The sequence below is a fragment of the Cervus canadensis genome, chromosome 5, assembly GCF_019320065.1.
Source record: "Cervus canadensis isolate Bull #8, Minnesota chromosome 5, ASM1932006v1, whole genome shotgun sequence".
NCBI classification, from domain to species: domain Eukaryota; kingdom Metazoa; phylum Chordata; class Mammalia; order Artiodactyla; family Cervidae; genus Cervus; species Cervus canadensis.
The window spans coordinates 20,892,192-20,911,501 of NC_057390.1; the positions used below are offsets into that span (position 1 = coordinate 20,892,192).

A 19,310-nucleotide genomic window follows, 5' to 3' on the forward strand; every position below is an offset into this window, starting at 1 on the left:
TCATCCTCTGCCACTGACAGTCATTTAATTCCCTTGGACCAGTTAATCTACCAAGAACATAAAAGTCAACAGAAAAGAGGTAATAATACACATGTGGAAATGCATAAGTTGGTGAAATTAAGGATGAATTGAAAAAGCCATAATTGGCCTCCATAATGTATCAGTGATTTGTATTTCTTTTTTTTTTTCCAGTGATTTGCATTTCAACATATGCTGGCTGCTTTATATTTAGAATGTTGATTTTAACTATTTCTTTCCTTTTTACTACATAAGGCTTGAGATTTCTAACATTATTTAAAGCTTCTCTCTAGGTGTGAACCCATCAATTTCCTAAAATATTCAATTGCATTGGTGATTATTGCTCCCATATGGGTTTAAAAATTTTGAAAAATTAAACAAACAAACAAAAAACCACACTGTAAATTTGTGCAAGATAAGGTAACTGGTGGATAGCAAGTTGAGATAAAATAAAAGTACTGTAAATAATGTTCTGGAGCTATACATACTGCGAGTGCTGGAAAATTTCCTGGCGATGTTGCTTGATGGAGTCTTCATGGGATCCTGGCCAAGGATTTACTTTAATCCTCAGGAACTGTGCAATTTGAAAACTGAAGTTTCAATTTCACTTGTACTTAAGAGCTATTCTCTCAGCCATGTGTCGTCTTCTTTTTCGATGTTATTGATCAAAGGGCATGTTGTGTGCACTTAATGGGCAGCGATGGTGTTCCTCCTCTTCAGAGTGGTGCCCAGCTCCTCTATCTATGGGGTGCCACCATCTACGGCAGCGAGGAGTTGAAAGTGCTTACTGCGGGGAAACGAAACAGAACTGCAGCTGCAGAACAAGCCTCAAGCCCGGTGCAAACTATCTAATACCTCACACACCTTTGGTTTGCTTACAAAGTGAAAACTGGCCTCTTGCAAAGCAATTGCACCCCCAGGATCTTGCATTTGCCACTAAGGAGCCAGCTCTCTGCAGAGAAAGGAGATCTCAGAGTGGATCAGAAAGGTGGAAGGTCACTGGACTGGCTCCTTCTTTGTGAAGCCAATAGAGCAAGATCCTTAGCTATAGGCCATTAGTCTGTCCTCAGACCTGAGAAAAGGAGGGTGGAAGAGGACATAGGGACAGGACAAGAGAGGTGGTAGCTCTTTGTGCGTGTCACTTCACAAAATAGATTAGCCAGAGGGATCCTTAAAAACACCCGGCTCGAGGACTCCTACAGGAGTAGGCTGAAAAGCCACAGAGAGAAGGGAACACTTCAAAACAGTATAGTTAGCAGTAGACCTGGCTCTGGAATCCACCAAAGTATCTGTCTGCCTCCCCATGCCATTCCGATGCATGCTCCTGGTAAGAAATGATGGTCAGCTATGGCACTGGTAAGTTTCAAAGTGGACATGGGGGCATATTTCCACTTCCACTTCTCGTGGTGTCCTTCACTCCCAGTCCCTAAAGAAAGACCCCATGCCTGACATTACCCTCCAGTCACCCAAAAGTCCCACCCACTGTAGCCCACACCGCCCTTTTCTCAACATTCTGATGACAAACCGCTCTAGGGAAAGTTATTCCTTTAAGCAAATTCACACCAAAATTCTAACTGGTACTTTTTCTCCCTAATAGCTTCTCAGTGGGGTTATTTTGGAACCCAGGTGCATTTCTAAATGTTAAGGTAGGATGAAGAAGGGATTTTTATCTCTTCTAAGCGAGTCAGTCTGTAAGGTAGACTTAGTCATGGTTTTGCTCTATTTCAAGTCATAAAGTGTTCAGGATGCAGGGAAAGGCAAGTTGGTGAGTAGCAGGGCAAACGGGAAGATGTCCTTTGTCCGAGACTGGAGGCACTGTGAACCGTCCAGGTATTAACCCAGCAAAGCTCTCTGAAGTTTGGGGAAATAATAGCCAGAGGTTACATTTGGAATCTGGAATTTTAAATGGAAGAAGGGACTTCCAGTGGACCCCTTCAAGCCAACTCATGGCTAAAACCCCACAATTTAGAGGGAATGTCTGATCGAGTCAATTTTGGTGAGAGTTTTTCCTAAATTGGATTACACTGAAAAAATAACACAGCGTATGACATCCAAGGAGACATTAATCATTTAAAAAAACATATTTTAGAGATTTATTTGAATTCAACCTAAGATTACTTCCAAATTTAGTTTACATAAGATAGTGCTGATATTTTACAGGAGGTTCTTATATAAGACAAAATTAAATTCAGGATGGTTTTCTCTGACTAAAAGACTACAGGTGGTAGGGGGAGGAGGTTAGCAAAATCAGGAGAAGGGAAATTGAATAATGAGCAGGTCTTTGTCAGAGCAGAGTGGAGCGATGTGTACTTGGTAAAGGAAGAAATTGGTGACAAAAGACAGGGATTCAAGTCCAAGAAAAGTAGCCACAGTAGTTGTGTGGCTAGAGAGAGGATAATTAGGAAGGAGGAAGGGAGGGACAGTGGAAAGGAGATCTTGACAGGACGGTCGCTGGACAAGTGACAGATACTGATTCTTTCTCCAACTGGCACCTCTGACAATTCCCCTCCTTTCCTTTTTTTCTCTCAGTGCAAGTATTTCTCAAAGATTAGGATGGACTTTCCTTCTCACTCACAGCACTTCCTCAGGAATAAGAGTTGTTTATACAACCTCAGTTGCCAGAATACACAAATTAAATTAAGATTTATATCCCAATACAAAATAAAAAGTTTAAAGTTAGGAAAAATAAAAACAAACAGACAGAAAAAAGATTTGCATCTCTAGCTTGGATCTCTTGCTTTTTCTCTAGTTGAGTTTTCCATGGCTAATCATCCTGGGCTGTTTAACCCACACAATATTAAATTTGTTTTGTGTATTCCCATACCTAAGATGCTTTTTCTGGGACTTCCCCTGGTGTTCCATTGGTTACAAACCCTCTTTCCAATGAAGGGAATCCAGGTTCTATCCCTGGTCGGGGAAGTAATATTTCACATGCCTCTGGGCAACTAAGTCCACAGGCGACTAAGCCTGTGTGATGCAACGAAGTGCCCATGCAGCCAAACTCTTTTTTAAAAATGTTTTTTTCTTCAAAATTGAGTTGTACTTCCCCAGCCAACTCTCCTATCTCTGATGATTCTGACTTTTAGGAAATCTCTCAAATCTCTCAGAGTCATGGTCAGATAATTTTATGGTGCTTGTGTTGGTGTCCTTAGGTTTTCTGGTGAGGTCTTAATGTGTACCTTTTTGGCTAAATCCCATTAACTGGATTCTTCTTCGTGGTTACATATTCCACTGAGGGCTTTAAAATTCTGTTTCTTCCTAGTACTTGACAGTGTTTGCCAGGTAATTGTGGACATTTTAAATAGTGCCAATAAACTAAGTTGTGTACGTAGAAAAACTTGACATTTTTATTTGTTAGAAGGTAAGCTCTTTCTCATGTTAGAAATGCAAGAGCTGCCAAATGGAAGACAGGAGTTGTTGAGTAAGATGAGTTTTCCTACTTCTTTGGGAGGGAATATGGCAACTAGTGTAATTAAACAACTCTATGGATTTATTTCAAGGGATCACATATTAAACTGTAGAAGTTAATATATTCAAAAGTTCTAGAAGGTATTCAAAATAATAATCAATATTTACATAGCTCCTTATACTACCAAGCATATTAACATAATTGTTTAACTTAATACTTTTAACAACTTCAGGTGTTAAAAATTCTCACTTTAGCGTTGAAGACACTGATGACCAAAGGTCATGACCTGTAAGTGGCAAAGCCAAAATCTGACCTCCGGTTGGATGCCTTTCAGGTTAAAAGAAAAAGGGCAAATGTGGAAAGACAATGGCACCAGTTACCTTGAAGAGTCAAAAGTGCTAGAGATCTTTGGTTATGAGGAGAAGCTCATTCAGTGTAGACCAGTTTTTCTGCTAACAGCCAGAAGGTGATCTAGCTGATGTCTAGTGAGTGCGATCATCAGTGAAGAGCGCTGGTTAAAGAACGCTCATCAGGACCCAAACTGACTGACTGCTTCTTTTTTCCTTTTTGGCAGAGTGACAAAGGATAGAACATGAGTAGTTCGGCATCTATCCAGTTATCTAACATAGATGCAAATATTTTTCTTGCAAAAAGAAGGAGATCTCCTATTGGAACACTGTGAAGATTATCAAGCAAATTTCCAGCTAGAATGTACTCATAGATTTGATAGAATACAATGCCTGGACCACTTCTTCATTATGGTGCTTTAGATTTCCCCCATAGGGTGGTTATACATGTTTTATGAGAAGATGATCTCCCCCTGGGAAGTAGAGCAGCATTGACTAAGACAAATAAGAATAAAAAACAGAGGCCAATGGGTAACCGGGTAGAAGGATTTTTAGATTCCCTAGAGTATATTCTAGGCTAAATAACATCTGACCCCCAAATTATAATCTGAAAAGACACATGTAAAAAGTGTTTAAAGCAGCACTGTTTACAATAGCCAAGACATAGAACCAACCTAAATGTCCAAGGACAGACGAATGGATAAGGAATGAATACAATAAATGTGGTATTCCATACAGTGGAATGTTTTGTTGTTGTTGAGTCTCTAAATCGTGTCCAACTCTCTGTGAACCCATGGACTGCAGCATGCCAGGCTTCCCTGTCCTTCACTAACTCCCAGAGTTTGCTCAAATTCATGTCCATTGAGTTGGTGATGTTATCCAACCCTCTCAGCCTCTGCTGCTCCCTTCTTCCTTGCCTTCAATCTTCCCCAGCATCAGGGTCTTTTCCAATGAGTCAGCTCTTCACATCAGGTGGCCAAAGTATTGGAGCTTCAGCTTCAGCATCAGTCCTTTCAGTGAATATTCACAGATATCCAATGAATATTCAATGAACTATTACTCCCCCATAAAAAGGATGAAATAATGCCATATGAAGCAACATGGATGGATGTATGATACCAGTTACATGTGGAATCTAAAATATAACACAAACGAACATATCTATGAAATAGAAAGGTTTCCCTGGTGGCTCAGCTGGTAAAGAATCTGCCTGCAATGTGGGTGACCTGGGTTTGATCCCTGGGTTGGGAAGATCCACTGGAGATGGAAACTGCTACCCACTCCAGTGTTCTGGCCTGGAGAATTCCATTGATTGTGTCGTCCACGGGGTGGCAAAGAGTTGGACACAACGGAGCGACTTTCATTCATTCATTCATGAAACAGAAACAAACTCACAGAGAGAACAGACTTGCGGGCTGCCAAAGGGGAGGGGCCTGGGGGAAGAAAGGCCTGGTGGTTGGGGATTGTTCAGTTGCTGTGTCTGACTCTTGCAGTCCCATGGGTTGTAGCCCACCAGGCTCCTTTGTCTATGGGATTTTCCAGGCAGGAATACTGGAATGGGTTGCCTTTCCTTCTCCAGTGTTTGGGATTAACAGATGCAAACTATCACATATAGAATGGATAAACAACAAGGTCCTGTTGTATAGCACAGGGAACTATATTCAATATCTTGTGAAAAAACCATAATGAAAAAGAAAAAATATATATACATATATATATATAAAACTGCATCACTTAGAGGTACAGCAGAAATTAACACAACACTGTAAATCAACTATACTTCAACAAAATTAAAAAGATAACTTTATGCCTTACTTAAAGTTTGCATATACATTGAGAACATGTTTCTCCACTAAACAGTATACAATTTAAAAACATACTGTTTCAGTTATCTATTGCTGCATAACAAATCCAACCTGAAAAGTAGTGGTTTAAAACCACTGGTTTATTATTTCTTATAGTTTGGTAGGCTGACTGGGCTCAGCTGGGCAGTTATTCTGTTCTACCTGACGCTGGCTAGGACGCTGATGTGGGGACATTCAGCTGGCGGCTACACTGAGTTGGAAAGTCCCGGAAGGCTTCACTCACATGACTGGCTCCCTTGGTGCTCCTCCAGCAGCCTCTTCCTCTCCATGTGGTATTTTATTTAGCTGTATCTAGCTCAAGCTTCTTTACAGCATGGAGGCTGGCTACCCCAGAGAGAAACGGCAGACTTCTCTGTCTGGGGAAGAAGCTGCCAGACCTTTCAAGGGCTAAGCCCAGAAATGGCACAGGACATCTATGGAAGACACAGGTCATAAGATGAGGAGAGGGAGGGAGACTTCATCTCTTGATAAGAGGAGTGGAAAGTGTCATGGTAAAACCGAGGTAGGTTGAGAGAAATTGTTGCAGCTACCATTGGAAATAACTGACCACCCTCTTTTTACATAAGTACGATTAAAACTAATGAAAGCAGAAAGGTTAGTTCAGAAAAAAATAAAAGAATTGAAGTATATTTAAATAGTGATTCTTCCATTATTTTATCAACTGTTTTTCTCTCTGATCATTAGTCTAAGTTTGGTCTTGAGCCTTTTTGTGTTTTTAAACTTACAACAGAAACTAGCTTGGGCTTGAAGATACAAGAACATCTTGCAGCTTAAGTATCGTAAAGGGCCAGAGAAATATTTGAACTGAAGGAAAAAGAATCTTAGAGCCTCAAAGTAAAGTTGTAAAGATGTTCTCAGAGATAAACATCAAGCCAGTCAGACTGGAAAAGTTATTGCTAGTTTTTCCATTTGTAAAAATTCCCAGCCCCAGGCAAAAAAAGGAACAGTTTGCTACATCAGCTATTCAGATATTCCAACTGATAGGAAATTAAATAACAAATTCTGGAATTAATATATGAAGATGACAGTTTTTCTAACTTAAATACAAAGTAATAGTCAATGGACTAATAGCTGAGTTGAACAAAAATTAGGAGACAGAAATAGTTCTAACTTTTATTAAAACAAGCTAAAGAGCATATTCAGGTTAAGTGATATATTTGAATATAAAGTCACCAAAGTTTTTAATCCCATTCTTAGGTTTTACAAATATCTTAAGATAAATAAAAAAATATTATGTATATTTAACATAATACAACTAAAACTGTTTGCAGTACATTAGATCTAGAAGTATAAATTGTCATTATGCTAACTATCAAATACTAATTGAATCACAGCTATAAGTTCATGTGGTTTGAAGCAGACCTGCCTTTATACAAACATGTCCTAAAATCATAAGTAGACACACAACATCTTCAAAGTAACAATATACAGACATACAGTCAGTGACTAGTATTCAGGACAGAAAAGAAGAATTGTAACTTTATAAATACAAGTCATTTATATGCCTGTTAAACAGGATAACAAATTCTTGGCTTGATTATAAGCTTTAAGGATAAGTTAAATATAAGGTTGACTGAGCCTGTGTCCCTGCGGCTGAAATATAAAACAGATAAAATTCGGCTCTATTTGTAGAATTCCATTAAGTTATCATTTACTGAAACTACCAAAAGTTTTACTGAAGTTAGAAATGTACTGAATGTTCTTTGCCTTAATGGATATCTTAAATTAGTATTTCACAGCATATGTCATTTCCAAGCTAATTAGATTAAAACAGCAAAGAATGATTATATATTACTCTGCATTTTGAAAGCACACCTGTTTGATTTACATTAATTAAAAAAATCCAGTGATAATTAGCTTTAAAATTTAATTTTGTTTCTCAAATTGACCTCCGTTAGGTGGTTGTCTGCAAACTGCTATTCAGTTGATAGGACTAGCAGGGGGTGGTGTGTGTGTGTTTGTGTGAGTATGAAAGAAAGCAGGTGAGAGAGAGAAAGAGGGAGATCTCCTTGCTCCTGGCTAAATCATAAAGAGCAAAATGTGTTTTGATATTGTTAAACAGTTTCTAGAAAGACTATTTTGGTGGAAGATAAGTCCAAGACACAAATACCACGCGCTACAGAAAATCACAGAAGCTTAGAGCTGAAGGGGAGCCTAACACATTATCTCATTTATCCACTTTCTTATTTTACAAATGAGAAAATGAAGGCAAAAGAAAGTTACATATTGTGACAAGGCTACACAGACCTAGAACCAGTGTCCTAACTTCCAGACCAAATGGTATTCCTATTATTCTCTAAACCACCACTCTTGATGACTTTTCATCTTCTGTCAAAACAAGAATGACGTTGTTGAGTTAACGATTCTAGTAGAAAACAAACACACATATATACCCAGAATACTACTTTAACTTGCAAGTGTTAATGTCTCAGTGACATCTTAACGTCTTAACTATATGCATTAAAATCTGTATACTTGTGATTTCTCTATTACCTTACACTAGTACTCCAATTTTCCAAGATTCTACTGTTTGTGGAGTTTTAGGATCATTCCTATTTTGGTAGTATGTTTTAATTTAAAATATATACTTATATTTTTTGGAGAATTCTGTGCCATTCAAGTTGTTCCAAAACCAGGATTGGAAATCGCTGGTGGTAACAAATGACAAAGAAAGTGCCACCTTTTAAAAAAACCATAATTCTACGGCAAGTATGAACAAGGACCTTACAACATGTTCGGCACTGAAAATTTTTCATCTTATTAAAAAGAACATATTAATTTTCTTCTGTCCTGTAGTTTGGGGAACCTGCAAGAGCACTAAAGGGCAGTGAGACAGCTCCTTAGCAGAGGGACACTGTCTCTGCTCACTTCCTCATCCCTGCACTCTGCTGTTCCCCTTCACTCAGTCACCTCCCTAATCCAAAGCATCTGACCGCTGCCTCTTGAATACCACTTTTCAGTGGTTCAGTCTTGTTAAAACAATCTTTAAAAAGTGACCCCCTCAAGGGCTTTGTGGTTGGAGCAAGTCAGAACAAATGCATGGATATATCATCAGGACCAAAATGGGGACTAAAGACAGAGTCCAAGCAAAGAGGCCTACGGGGCTGATGTCCTCTCTCTATATTATGTATTATACGTTCTTCTTCCCTGAAGCAGCAGCAGCACTAAGAATAAATAAGGTCTGCATTTGTAACTGTCAAGTGCCCTGAGAAAGGAAGGAGAGAAAGAAGAATGAAAGAGAAGGAAGGGAGGAAGGAAAAAGAAAGAAAAAAGAAAGAAAGAAAGAGAGCAACTTGGAGAGTCTCAGGTATATGTGTGTGGAAAGCGTGGGAAAACCGGGGCGCCAAGAGGTCACACTGACGTGGAGGAAAAGGAGTATTCAGATGGTGCCACTCACCATGACGGTGTCGTATTTGGACAGCCCTGGGAAAGAGCTCTATAAGTAAATTAGAAAGCCTGGCAGTTGGCATGGGTGAGACATGCCCCAGGTAAGCCAGAAAGCATGCAAGGCTGTAAAAGGAAACGTGTGGTTATAGAATCACGTGGGCTTCTGCAAAGAGCAAGCCTATTTGCTGAGGAGAACTTTTACAAAAGTCATTACTTAATCTGGGCAGAAGTACAGCTGTCTCCCATGCAGCTGAGAAATGCGAGGGAACCTGCAAAGTACGGAGGTGAGAAATCCACACTCTGTAGAGAGTCGCAATTCTAGATGTGTGCCCCTGAGCGACCCAGGCATCTGAGATGCTCTGTGGTCTGGGCCAGCCAGGGAGAGATAAGCATGCAAATGTCCATCAGAAGATTCCTTTTCTTCAAGGTAATATGACTACACTGGAACATTTTTCTAAGCATTAGATGCTTTCACCTCTCTTCTCCCCCATGATACCTAAATGATGAATTTGTCTCAGGAACAGAATGGAGACAGAGATGCTAGTTTAAATGGATTCTTAAATGTAAGCAAAAATTAAGGGAAGACAATTATCCAACCAACCTCTGCCCAAAACTCCACTGTTGTTTGAAGCACAATTATAAAATGGATAATGGGGTCTTACGCTGTCTTAATTTCTGCACGAAGCTCACATTTAGGTGAGCCTGAGCATCATGAGTGGTTTGGCAATAAGAAGGCTTAAATGATTAAAAAAAAACCCACTATGAAAGCTAAAAATAAATCTTTCATCAATGTTGCTTTTATCTTTTATTCCTCATTGTTCTTGTACCTGTGGTATCATCCTACTAAAAATGCAAAAAGTCTGAAGAGACACATTCTGATAATAAAATGAAAATAAAGAAGATCCTAAGCAGGCTATATTCACACCAAGAATATTAAATGGTCAAATAAGCCCACCTCAAATATCTTTAGTGAGCAAAGAACTATAGTTTAGATGTCATAACTCCTTAATAAAGAGATGTACCCAAGTAACTGAATGGGATTCTCTGAAAGTTCATAGAGCCATGTTTATATGTGCAGCAGACTTTTAGAGATGACCATGAGGTGGAACTGTGCTTCCTTAATAACAGTTTATGCTTGGTGTCTCAGTGTCAAATACAAAGAATTTCTGGAATTAGGTGTATTTGCAAAATTTAACAATGTTCAGGTATGCATGCCAGACCCAGAAGCAGAAAAAAGTTAATGAAATAATCTTAATATTTATTGATAAAGATGCCATTATTTTGTGCCTTTATGTCAGTCAGTGATAGACAGCCTCATGCTATTATTTTTATTTATTTTTTCCTCATGCTATTATTTTACATGAGTTCTTTACTAGCAAACTAAAAGTACTTTCGAATTGTCTATACCATTTTTAGATGTCCAGGATAAAAGGGATCTACTCTGATGCTTCAAAATTTATAATTATAAATATATATTTACACATAAGTATGTATGTGTGTCAAGTTTACTCGGGAAAACGTCCCAACATAAATTCAACTCACTTATTGAGGTGTTTTGTTTGTTTGTGTCTTTTTTTGACAAGAGACACAAAATGAAGTTAACTGAATGATAATCTTCCTGCTCTCAGAAGTGTTTACAAACTTGACCTGACCATGATGCCCAGGTGTAGGGCTAGACAAGTTTATAGAGCGTGTGGATGCAAATGTTTGGAAAAGACTGTTGACAACGAGATGTTTAGAAAATACACCCAGGAGGATAGGTTTAGGTACTGGGATGGCTTAATCAGGAGGAGAAAAGGATAAGGAGCTGTGATGCACCAAAGGACAGCCAAAGGCTCAGCAGTCAGGTATGCTAGGGCGTGATGTCACAAGGATGGTAATTCCTCGCAGTTCATCCACTATTTTCTATGTAAATGTACGGCATGTTCTCTAGCTAGCTTTAAAAATAGAATTGTCAATGTCTTATGAGACAGAGAAAGTAGAGTCTGCCCTGGAATTAAGGGATAAACCTGGATGACATTTCAAGGTTCCCTTCCTACACCAATATAAAAACACAGAATAAAATACCAGGATTAACTCAACAGACCTGGTTGAAACAAGAGCGAATTAAAATGCAGAAATATAATGCCATTCCTTACACAAACAATGGCGAGGCAAGCTATCTGATATTGTTCTAAGCCTGTATGTGGTCAGCTGAAGCAAGATGGTATATGTAAATCTTTTTCATAAATCAAAGGATAAGCTCACAAATTCTCAATACAAGTTGCTTCAAGAGGGGCTGCTCTGATAAAATCGAAAATCTCTCCTCCATATGTGCAGTTTCAAACGCTGTTAACATTTATAGAAAATGTTCTAAAAGATAAACTTGGCATGTGAAAAACACAGGCAGAGGAATCAGTAATGATCAGAGCAAAACAATTCTAGAAAGCATCTTAATTTTCATATGGCTCATTTGCATCTGAAACACTGAGACTCCCTATCTCTCTGGTACAAAAATGTGTATACGTATTAAATTACTTTCCTCTTGAAAGAACTAAATGTTTGGAAGATGATCAAATTTTAACTGGAGGACTTGTTTTCTTCCATCAGGTGTGGGGGAGATGTGGCTTCCTGGTATGAGAGGCAACAGTTGATTCTAATAGCAGAACAAGACAAAAATAAGAAAGTAAATTGAAAACAATTCCTATTGGTATAGTTTGATTTCAAGGTGGTAAAACAAAAGGATACATACAGTACAAAGATGTCAAAAGACATCAATTTAAAAAATTAAACAGTTACTTATCCAAAAATTGTGGTTCTCTGATACTTGAAAATTAGTTTATATTATTCATTCTAGGATACTCAGGGATGTACTATGAACTGTTTCAATGAATTCATTTCTGAGTATCTGGTCAGGGTTTAAAAGAAAACTTCCCACCAGCTATTAAACAACAAGTGCAAGAGTCTACATTTTACCCATCTCAGATTTTTAACTTCAGATTATTAATTTTAGGATATTGGCAGAACAGCAAAGATTTAAAATCTCTTCTTACTATCAACTTTAAACAATATTTAGACTTAATGAGATTGTTGGTCAATCACTCAGAGATACAGAAACTTTATTTTCTGATATGGTAAGATGTCTAAGAAAAAGATGTGTGCTCAGAAAGAAAATAAAAATTTGGAAGACATCTCTGTCTTTCTCTTGGCCTTGCTCTCTAGGGCCTTCTGGTGTGCCAGGCTGCCCCTGGGCCTTCTCCGTCTCCACCTGATGGAGGGAGATGGTTAGGCACGGTCTGGTGAGGGGAGCTCTGGAGGGGCTACCACACGAGATGGACAGGCTGCAGCTGGCTAGGACAGAGAACATGACATCATCTTCGTAAATGAAATTCTCTAGATGCATGCTGCTCTAGGTGTTTCTTTCCCTTTTGTTGTCCTGTGTCTTTGGGAAGGGCTTTTGTGAAGTCCCTAATCAGTATCAGCTGAGTTACGAAGTATTGAAAGGGCGGCGCAGCTGTGAACTGGAGATGTCAAAGGCCAGCAGCATCCCCACCCACCTGGGGGCGAGCGCATGGAAAGTGGTCGGGGACCAAGAGGCAGGGTGGAGCGTGCCCATCCCCTCTCGCAGGGCAAAGGTCCAGGAGCTGGTGAGACGGTTTGGAGGGGACAGTGTTCTTACACACAATTCACACTGTATTTAAAATTTGAACAAACCCTAATGTTTTGGTTAAGTAAACTGCATTGGGCTTGAACTTGCAAACACGTAACTTGAACAGTTACAGGGCCTATGTAAGAACAATTTGGATTTTTATCTTGGATAAAGATTTGGGATACACAGACATCATCTTAACATTTCATTTTACTGATTAGTTTGACCCTTCTTTCCCAAAAAACTTCTATTTTAACTATTGAAAGAGACTACTTTTTTCCTTTATGGCAAAGATGCTAATGCGAAGATAGGTGAACAGGAAAGTAGGTCAGAGGTGGAGAACTGAGCAAACGCAAAATGTGATGGTTGTCACTTTTCTGAGAAATGGAAACATCATCTTGACTTATCAATAAGCAATGTTTACCTACTTACTGGGCTTCCCTGGTGACTCAGATGGTAAAGAATCTGTCTACAAAGCAGGAGACTTGGGTTCAATCCCTGGGTCAGGAAGATCCCCTGGAGAAGGGAGTAGTTACCCACTATTTATTTGAATACTATTTATTAAGTATGTTCGATGTGACAGATATTGTTTTAGGTGCTGGGGATGCAGGTGAGGGGGAAAAGAAATCTAAATCCAAAGAAACCTACTTCCATGGAGTTTATGTTTCCAAAGTTGTCTGAAAGCAAGTAAATGGTAGTTGCCTAATAAGCCATAGAATCAACATCCATCTTTATATTCACCATATTAATCTATAATATTGGCACATTTTAGGACAGGATTTGGTTCTCAGATATCTGAGTTTCATCTTTTTGTATCTGTCCAGAGCTTGTCTTTGGCTACCAGGAAAAGCCTAGGAAAGGCAGACTAAGGTGCCTGCCATGGGTGAAAGAACAGAAAAGTCAAGTTTCTTATTGTACACATGGAGGCTACAGAAAGGTACAAGGATTCTTCCATAATGCCCGTCAAACTCGGTTCAGCTGTAATCAGGGCTTAGCTGTATGAAACTCTTGTGGTTCGGGTACATGACTTGGTGGGGAGGATATCCAATAGTGTAACAAAAGAACTGTGCAATAACTTTAAGTATACTTGGAATAAGACTTTGCGGCAATCTGGAAACTTTCAGTTTTATGGTTTTATTACATCAATCACAATTTCTATTACACAAACAAATACAACTAAACCAATGCAAAGAAAAGATCTTGGTGCCCGCCTAGTCTCACTTTGAAAGGTAGAGAAGGAAAATAATCATTTTTATAGCACTTTAACTTTGGAACTGAGCTACCTGCTGACGTCTTCTGTTTCTTCCTTCATTACGTGCTTTTCTTTTAATTTGGTCCTCTTGAAAAGAATCAAAGTAGGGGCTCTCCAGGAGTTGGGCACAGGTTAATCTGTCATCTGGGTTCATCTTCAGACACTCCTTTGGAAGACGGGAAGAGCAAAGAAGATATTAAAAAGAGGAGCCTGTTTTGTTACTGTACCCTAAAACTCTGAATAATAATTTGGTAGAGCAAACACAAGTTTAGAAAATCTTCAAGTTTGTATAGTATCCAGAACTTGAAACTTGTTAATAGCTAGAATTGCTCTTCTTTTGCCAATTCAAAGTCTTTTGAGGGCAGACTTGATGCACAGTCAATGTTTCGAAGGGTAGGTCAGGTGTCTGTCACTTGTAAGGCAAATCGTTTGTAGAAATTCACAAAATGTGGTCCCTAGGCCAGCTACGTCAGCATCACCTGGAAACTGCTAGAAATACAAATTTCTTGGTCCAACCTCAAATCTACTGAAACAAATGCCATGGGGGTAGGGCCAAGCAATCTGCGGGCTTTTTTTTTTTTTTTTTCAATCTGTGTTTAACAAGTCAACAAAGTTGGGGAATTAGACTTCCAGGACAGGATCTGCGAAATGCTGGGTTAGAGCAGTGAGAGGCAGAAAGCAGGTGAGGTCCAGTGGAGCAGTGGTAAGGGCAATCTAAGAGTTCAGAGGCGTGGGGCTCCTGGTCTCAGGAGGACCCAGGCTGAAGGAAGCCAGCACGCTGGATAGCGCCTGGGCAGTGGCCAGCACCAGCACAAAGGCTCGTCTGCACAGTTGACTCTAGGTCACTCTGATGGCTCCACTTCCTAGATCAGAAGAGTTTCAAACTATGGTGTTCATCATAATCACCTAGGGAGAGGCTTAAAGATGTAAACTCCAAGGTCCTATTCATAGAGATTCTGCTTCTGTAAATCTGAGGTTATTTACTGGAATGTGTATTTTTAAATAGCTCATTCTGATGAGTAGTCATTCTGATGAGTGGTATGGAAGCCATTGCTATAAATATGACTTAATTGGTCATTAAAGATAGATACTCATACTAGTATCTCCATCCCTGCCCCATTAAAGGCTTTCAGTAGCCATGGTGAAGGGAAGAGTCACACTTTCTCGCATGGTCTCAGCTGGTCAAGCAAGAATGGCAGACTGGTCATAGAGGAGCTTCTTCTGCTTTTTTATTAGAACTTGTTCTTTCTTTGACCCTGGTACAGGGGCTATATTCGGTGTCTACCTAGTTCTGATTTTGCCTGATCTTCTACTGATTTATTTAAAAAGCAATTTAGAATTTTAGTGAACCCAGTGTATCTAAAGGTTATCAGTTCAACATGTAATATTTTTAAAATTATTAATGAAATAGTTTATATTTTTAAAAAGTAATTTTCATAGAAATATAGAACATCTCAATTCTAATCAGCCATAGTTCAACTGCTCAGTAGTAACATGGCCAGTGGCCACCCTATTGGATAGCATAGTTCTTGATCTTCTAACTTAAAAGGAATACATTCATTCTCATAAATTTCCATAGTCTGAATACACAGACTTAACTGTCAAATTTCCTAATAAATACAAAAGAAGCATGGTGTTCATCACAGCTGTAATTATTCTCTTTCACTGTCTACTAATTTTAAAGGTTATGTTGGAAAGATTTAGTGTTTAAACCACTGATGTTCCTTTAATTGTAATTATTTTACAGTTCTTTAATAGTTTCAATGACCACATTTTTACATTGGCATTATTTGACCTGTCCACCCATCCCAGAGTTACCAGCTTCAGTCATTATGATTTGCAGTCAATATGGTTAAAATTGATTTTTAGGTACCTTCATGAAATTCAAAGCCACAGGATAAACATCTGAGAACTTTTCTTCGAGAGTTTCCTAAAAAACAGAGTAAAGCATTTCAATGTTATGTAACAACAAAGTAACAGATATTTAAAATATATTAGTATTAAGAATACTTTGGAGAAAGCCCCTTAGTAGGTTATATAATTCCTTTCAAAGATTTTTTAAAATCATATTTTTACATGATTTTATACTACAGTGTAATGAAAAAAGCTGAAGTTATTTTCTTAATTTTACAATGTCTTGCAGTTGGTGTTTGGTAAATGTTCATTCTAAATGTCCCCTTCAGTACCATAATATCTACTTAGAGGGATCCTTAATCTACTTATAGGGGTGCTTTGAACATTAATGAAAATACACTCAACTGCATGAATAAGAGCACTACAGAAAGCAAAGGAATGATGAATGCAAAACTCAAAACAGCAAGCAAGGGAGAGAATGGGGCTGAGGAAGGGTACATGGGGAGGGTGAAGCTTCCAAGTTAATGGCGTCATTCTCCTTCCTTAACTAGGCAGCAGGTACATGTGAATTTGTTGTCTTTTAGTCATTTTCTTTTGGCTGTGCTGGGTCTTCGTTGCTTTGCGGGGGCTTTCTCTAGTTGCAGCAAGTGGGGGCTGCTCTTTGCTGCAGTGCCCAGGCTTCTCACTGCGGTGGCTTCTCTCATTGTGGAGCATGGGCTCTGGGCACGCAGGCTCAGTCGTTGAGGCTCATGGGCTCAGTAGCTGTGGAGCTCTGGCTTACCTGCCGAGAGGCACGTGGCATCTCCCCAGACCAGGGACTGAACCCATGTCTCCTGCATTGGCATGCAGGTTCTTATTCACTGCACTACCAGGGAACTACTGTATTTTAGTCTTTAAACTAAATATGTTTTATGAACATTATTTTTAATTCAACCTCTATACTTGTAATTCAACATTTAACCTTTCATTATATGTGTTAAGAGTCTTAACAAACACAATAAAAAAGAAGCCCAGTATATAAATCAAGGTATTATATGAAATAAACTTAAGATGAACAGGTGTTTAAAGAAGCCAGGACCCCTTGAACCCAATGGCTCACAGGTGCCGTCAATATGACCCGGCTTAACAGATTCTCCCTTCCTCCACATCACTGTCTTCAACACATCGGGAGTAGGGCACAAGCCTCCCCTGATGGTCCTTTCATTGTATAGGCAGAATAAAGCTGGGTTAAAACTCAACATTCAAAAAACTAAGATCATGGCAACCAGTTCCATCACTTCATGGCACTAGATGGAAAAGAAAGTGGAAGCAGTGATAGATTTTATTTTCTTGGGCTCCAAAACCACTGCAGATGGTGACTGCAGCCACGAAATGAAAAGATGCTTGCTCCGTGGAAGAAAAGCTTGGACAAACCTAGACAATGTATTAAAAAGCAGAGACATCAACTGGCCGAGCAAGGTCCATATAATCAATGCTATGATTTTTCCAGTAGTCATGTACAGATGTGAGAGCTGGACCATAAAGAAGGCTGAGTGCCAAAGAATTGATGCTTTCAAACTGTGGTGCTGGAGAAGACTCTTGAGAGTCCCTTGGACTGCAGGGAGATCCAACCAGTCCATCCTAAAGGAAATCAACCCTGAATATTCACTGGAAGAGCTAATGTTGAAGATGAAGCTCCAATACTTTGGCCACCTGATGCAAAGAGCCGACTGACTGGAAAAGACCCTCATGCTGGGAAAGACGGAGGGCAGGAGGAGAAGGGGCCACAGAAGATGAGATGGTTGGATGGCATCACTGACTCAACGGACATGAGTTTGAGCAAACTCTGGGAGATAGTGAAGGACAGGGAAGCCTGACATCCTGCAGTCCATGGGATTGCAGAGTCGGACATGAAACTTAGCAACAGACCACATGGAGTAACACAGATAAGAAATCAATGACTACAGAGAGTAAGAAGGTTGGGTAGTCATTGACAGATTCCCAAAGAAAGGCAAAGACCACAGCGAGGGTGTAGAGTTGATTACTGGGGTTTGCAGTTTTGATTTCAATACAGTAAAGATCATTTTGTGGAATGATCTTCTATGTGAAAATACATGTGATAAAAAGATGGTTTGTATTGAGGTTTCAGAAGCTGAAAAAATAGAGAATGCATTTGTTTCTCAAAATAAATATAACTACAGAAAGTACTTTTTATGAGAAAATAATTATTTTATAATTATTTCAGGGAAAGGTACTTGAGTGTTTTGATTAAAAGGATCACCATATTTATGAAGGAAAGAAATATACTTTCACTTCACATTTAAAGTTAAATTAATCTTTGAATAGATAGGGTAAGAAAACTTTTAAAGCCTTCTCCTGGTTCATTTTATGTAGTTTTTACATGGTTTATTCGACCTGTGTCAGAGTGTCATAAGGAGGACAGGAGTCCAAAGCACAAATATTAAAAGAGAAACAACCACCCCTTTAAAGAAAGTAGCAACACAAAGAGCAAAACACCAAAATCGAGCAATTTACCATATCTTCTGGTTCAGGAATACTGATGCCATGGAAAAACTGGTTACTTTTAAAGATAGACTGATGTCTTGGGATTAGCTTTCCTGTAAAAATACAAACCACATAACTCATGATTAATTTAGTTAAAAACAGCATCATGCTTCAACAGTTAATTTCCGAGGTCCAGAGATAAAAGAAATACTGAGCCTGATTTGGGAGAAATTGGTCCCCGCAAAAACTGTGCCTCCTCAGGCAAGATCAGTGCTGCCAACTCTCTTTGCCACATGTGGCTTGCACTGTCACGTGTGCGTGTCTGCTCAGTTAACTTTAGTTGTGTCTGACTTTTTGTGACCCTGCAGACTGTAGCCCACTAGGCTCCTCTGTCCATGTGATTTTCCAGGCAAGAATACTGGAGTGGGTTGCCACGCCCTCCTCCAGGGGATCTTTCTGACCCAGGGATCGAACCCACATCTCCTGTACTGAGTGGATTTCTTACCCACTGAGCCTCCTGGAAAGCCCCAGTCTGTCTTTCAGCTGCCATCAGAGGAGGAGGTGAGCAAGTGGTGTGGAGAGCTTGACACATATGATCTCATTTAATCTTATAACTATCTCATGATGGTTGCAATTTTTTCACCTCCACTGTCCTAGTGAGAGAATGAGGCTCAGAGGTTTGATAACCTGTCTCAAGTCACACAGTCATTAGGTGATAGGCCTGAGATTCAAACTCAGATCTGTCTGCTGCTGTTAAGTCGCTTCAGTCATGTCTGACTCTGTGCGACCCCATAGACAGCAGCCCACCAGGCTCCCCCATCCCTGGGATTCTCCAGGCAAGAACACTGGAGTGGGTTGCCATTTCCTTCTCCAATGCATGAAAGTGAAAAGTGAAAGGGAAGTCGCTCAGTCGTGTCCGACTCCTACCGACCCCATGGTCTGCAGCCCACCAGGCTCCTCCGTCCATGTGATTTTCCAGGCAAGAGTACTGGAATGGGGTGCCATTGCCTTCTCCCAGATCTGTCTAATATCTGCCTAATGTAAATTTCTATAGGAAACCAGTTAA

At 39.5% G+C, this 19,310-nt stretch overlaps 1 protein-coding gene across 3 annotated transcripts in view; it reads right to left on the reverse strand.

Moving 5' to 3' along the window:
• Window positions 1-6,739: 6,739 nt before the first annotated feature.
• The window catches only part of CDKL4 (cyclin dependent kinase like 4), a 53,753-nt gene continuing 41,182 nt past the window's right edge, over window positions 6,740-19,310 (reverse strand). For all 3 annotated transcript variants that reach the window (XM_043468392.1, XM_043468390.1, XM_043468391.1), the window contains 4 exons: window positions 18,275-18,357; window positions 15,780-15,836; window positions 13,938-14,072; window positions 6,740-11,661 (listed from right to left, as the gene is read on the reverse strand). In XM_043468392.1, the coding sequence (XP_043324327.1) occupies window positions 11,560-11,661; window positions 13,938-14,072; window positions 15,780-15,836; window positions 18,275-18,357 (377 nt within the window). In that variant the 3' untranslated portion in view covers window positions 6,740-11,559. The remainder of the gene's footprint in view (window positions 11,662-13,937; window positions 14,073-15,779; window positions 15,837-18,274; window positions 18,358-19,310) is intronic.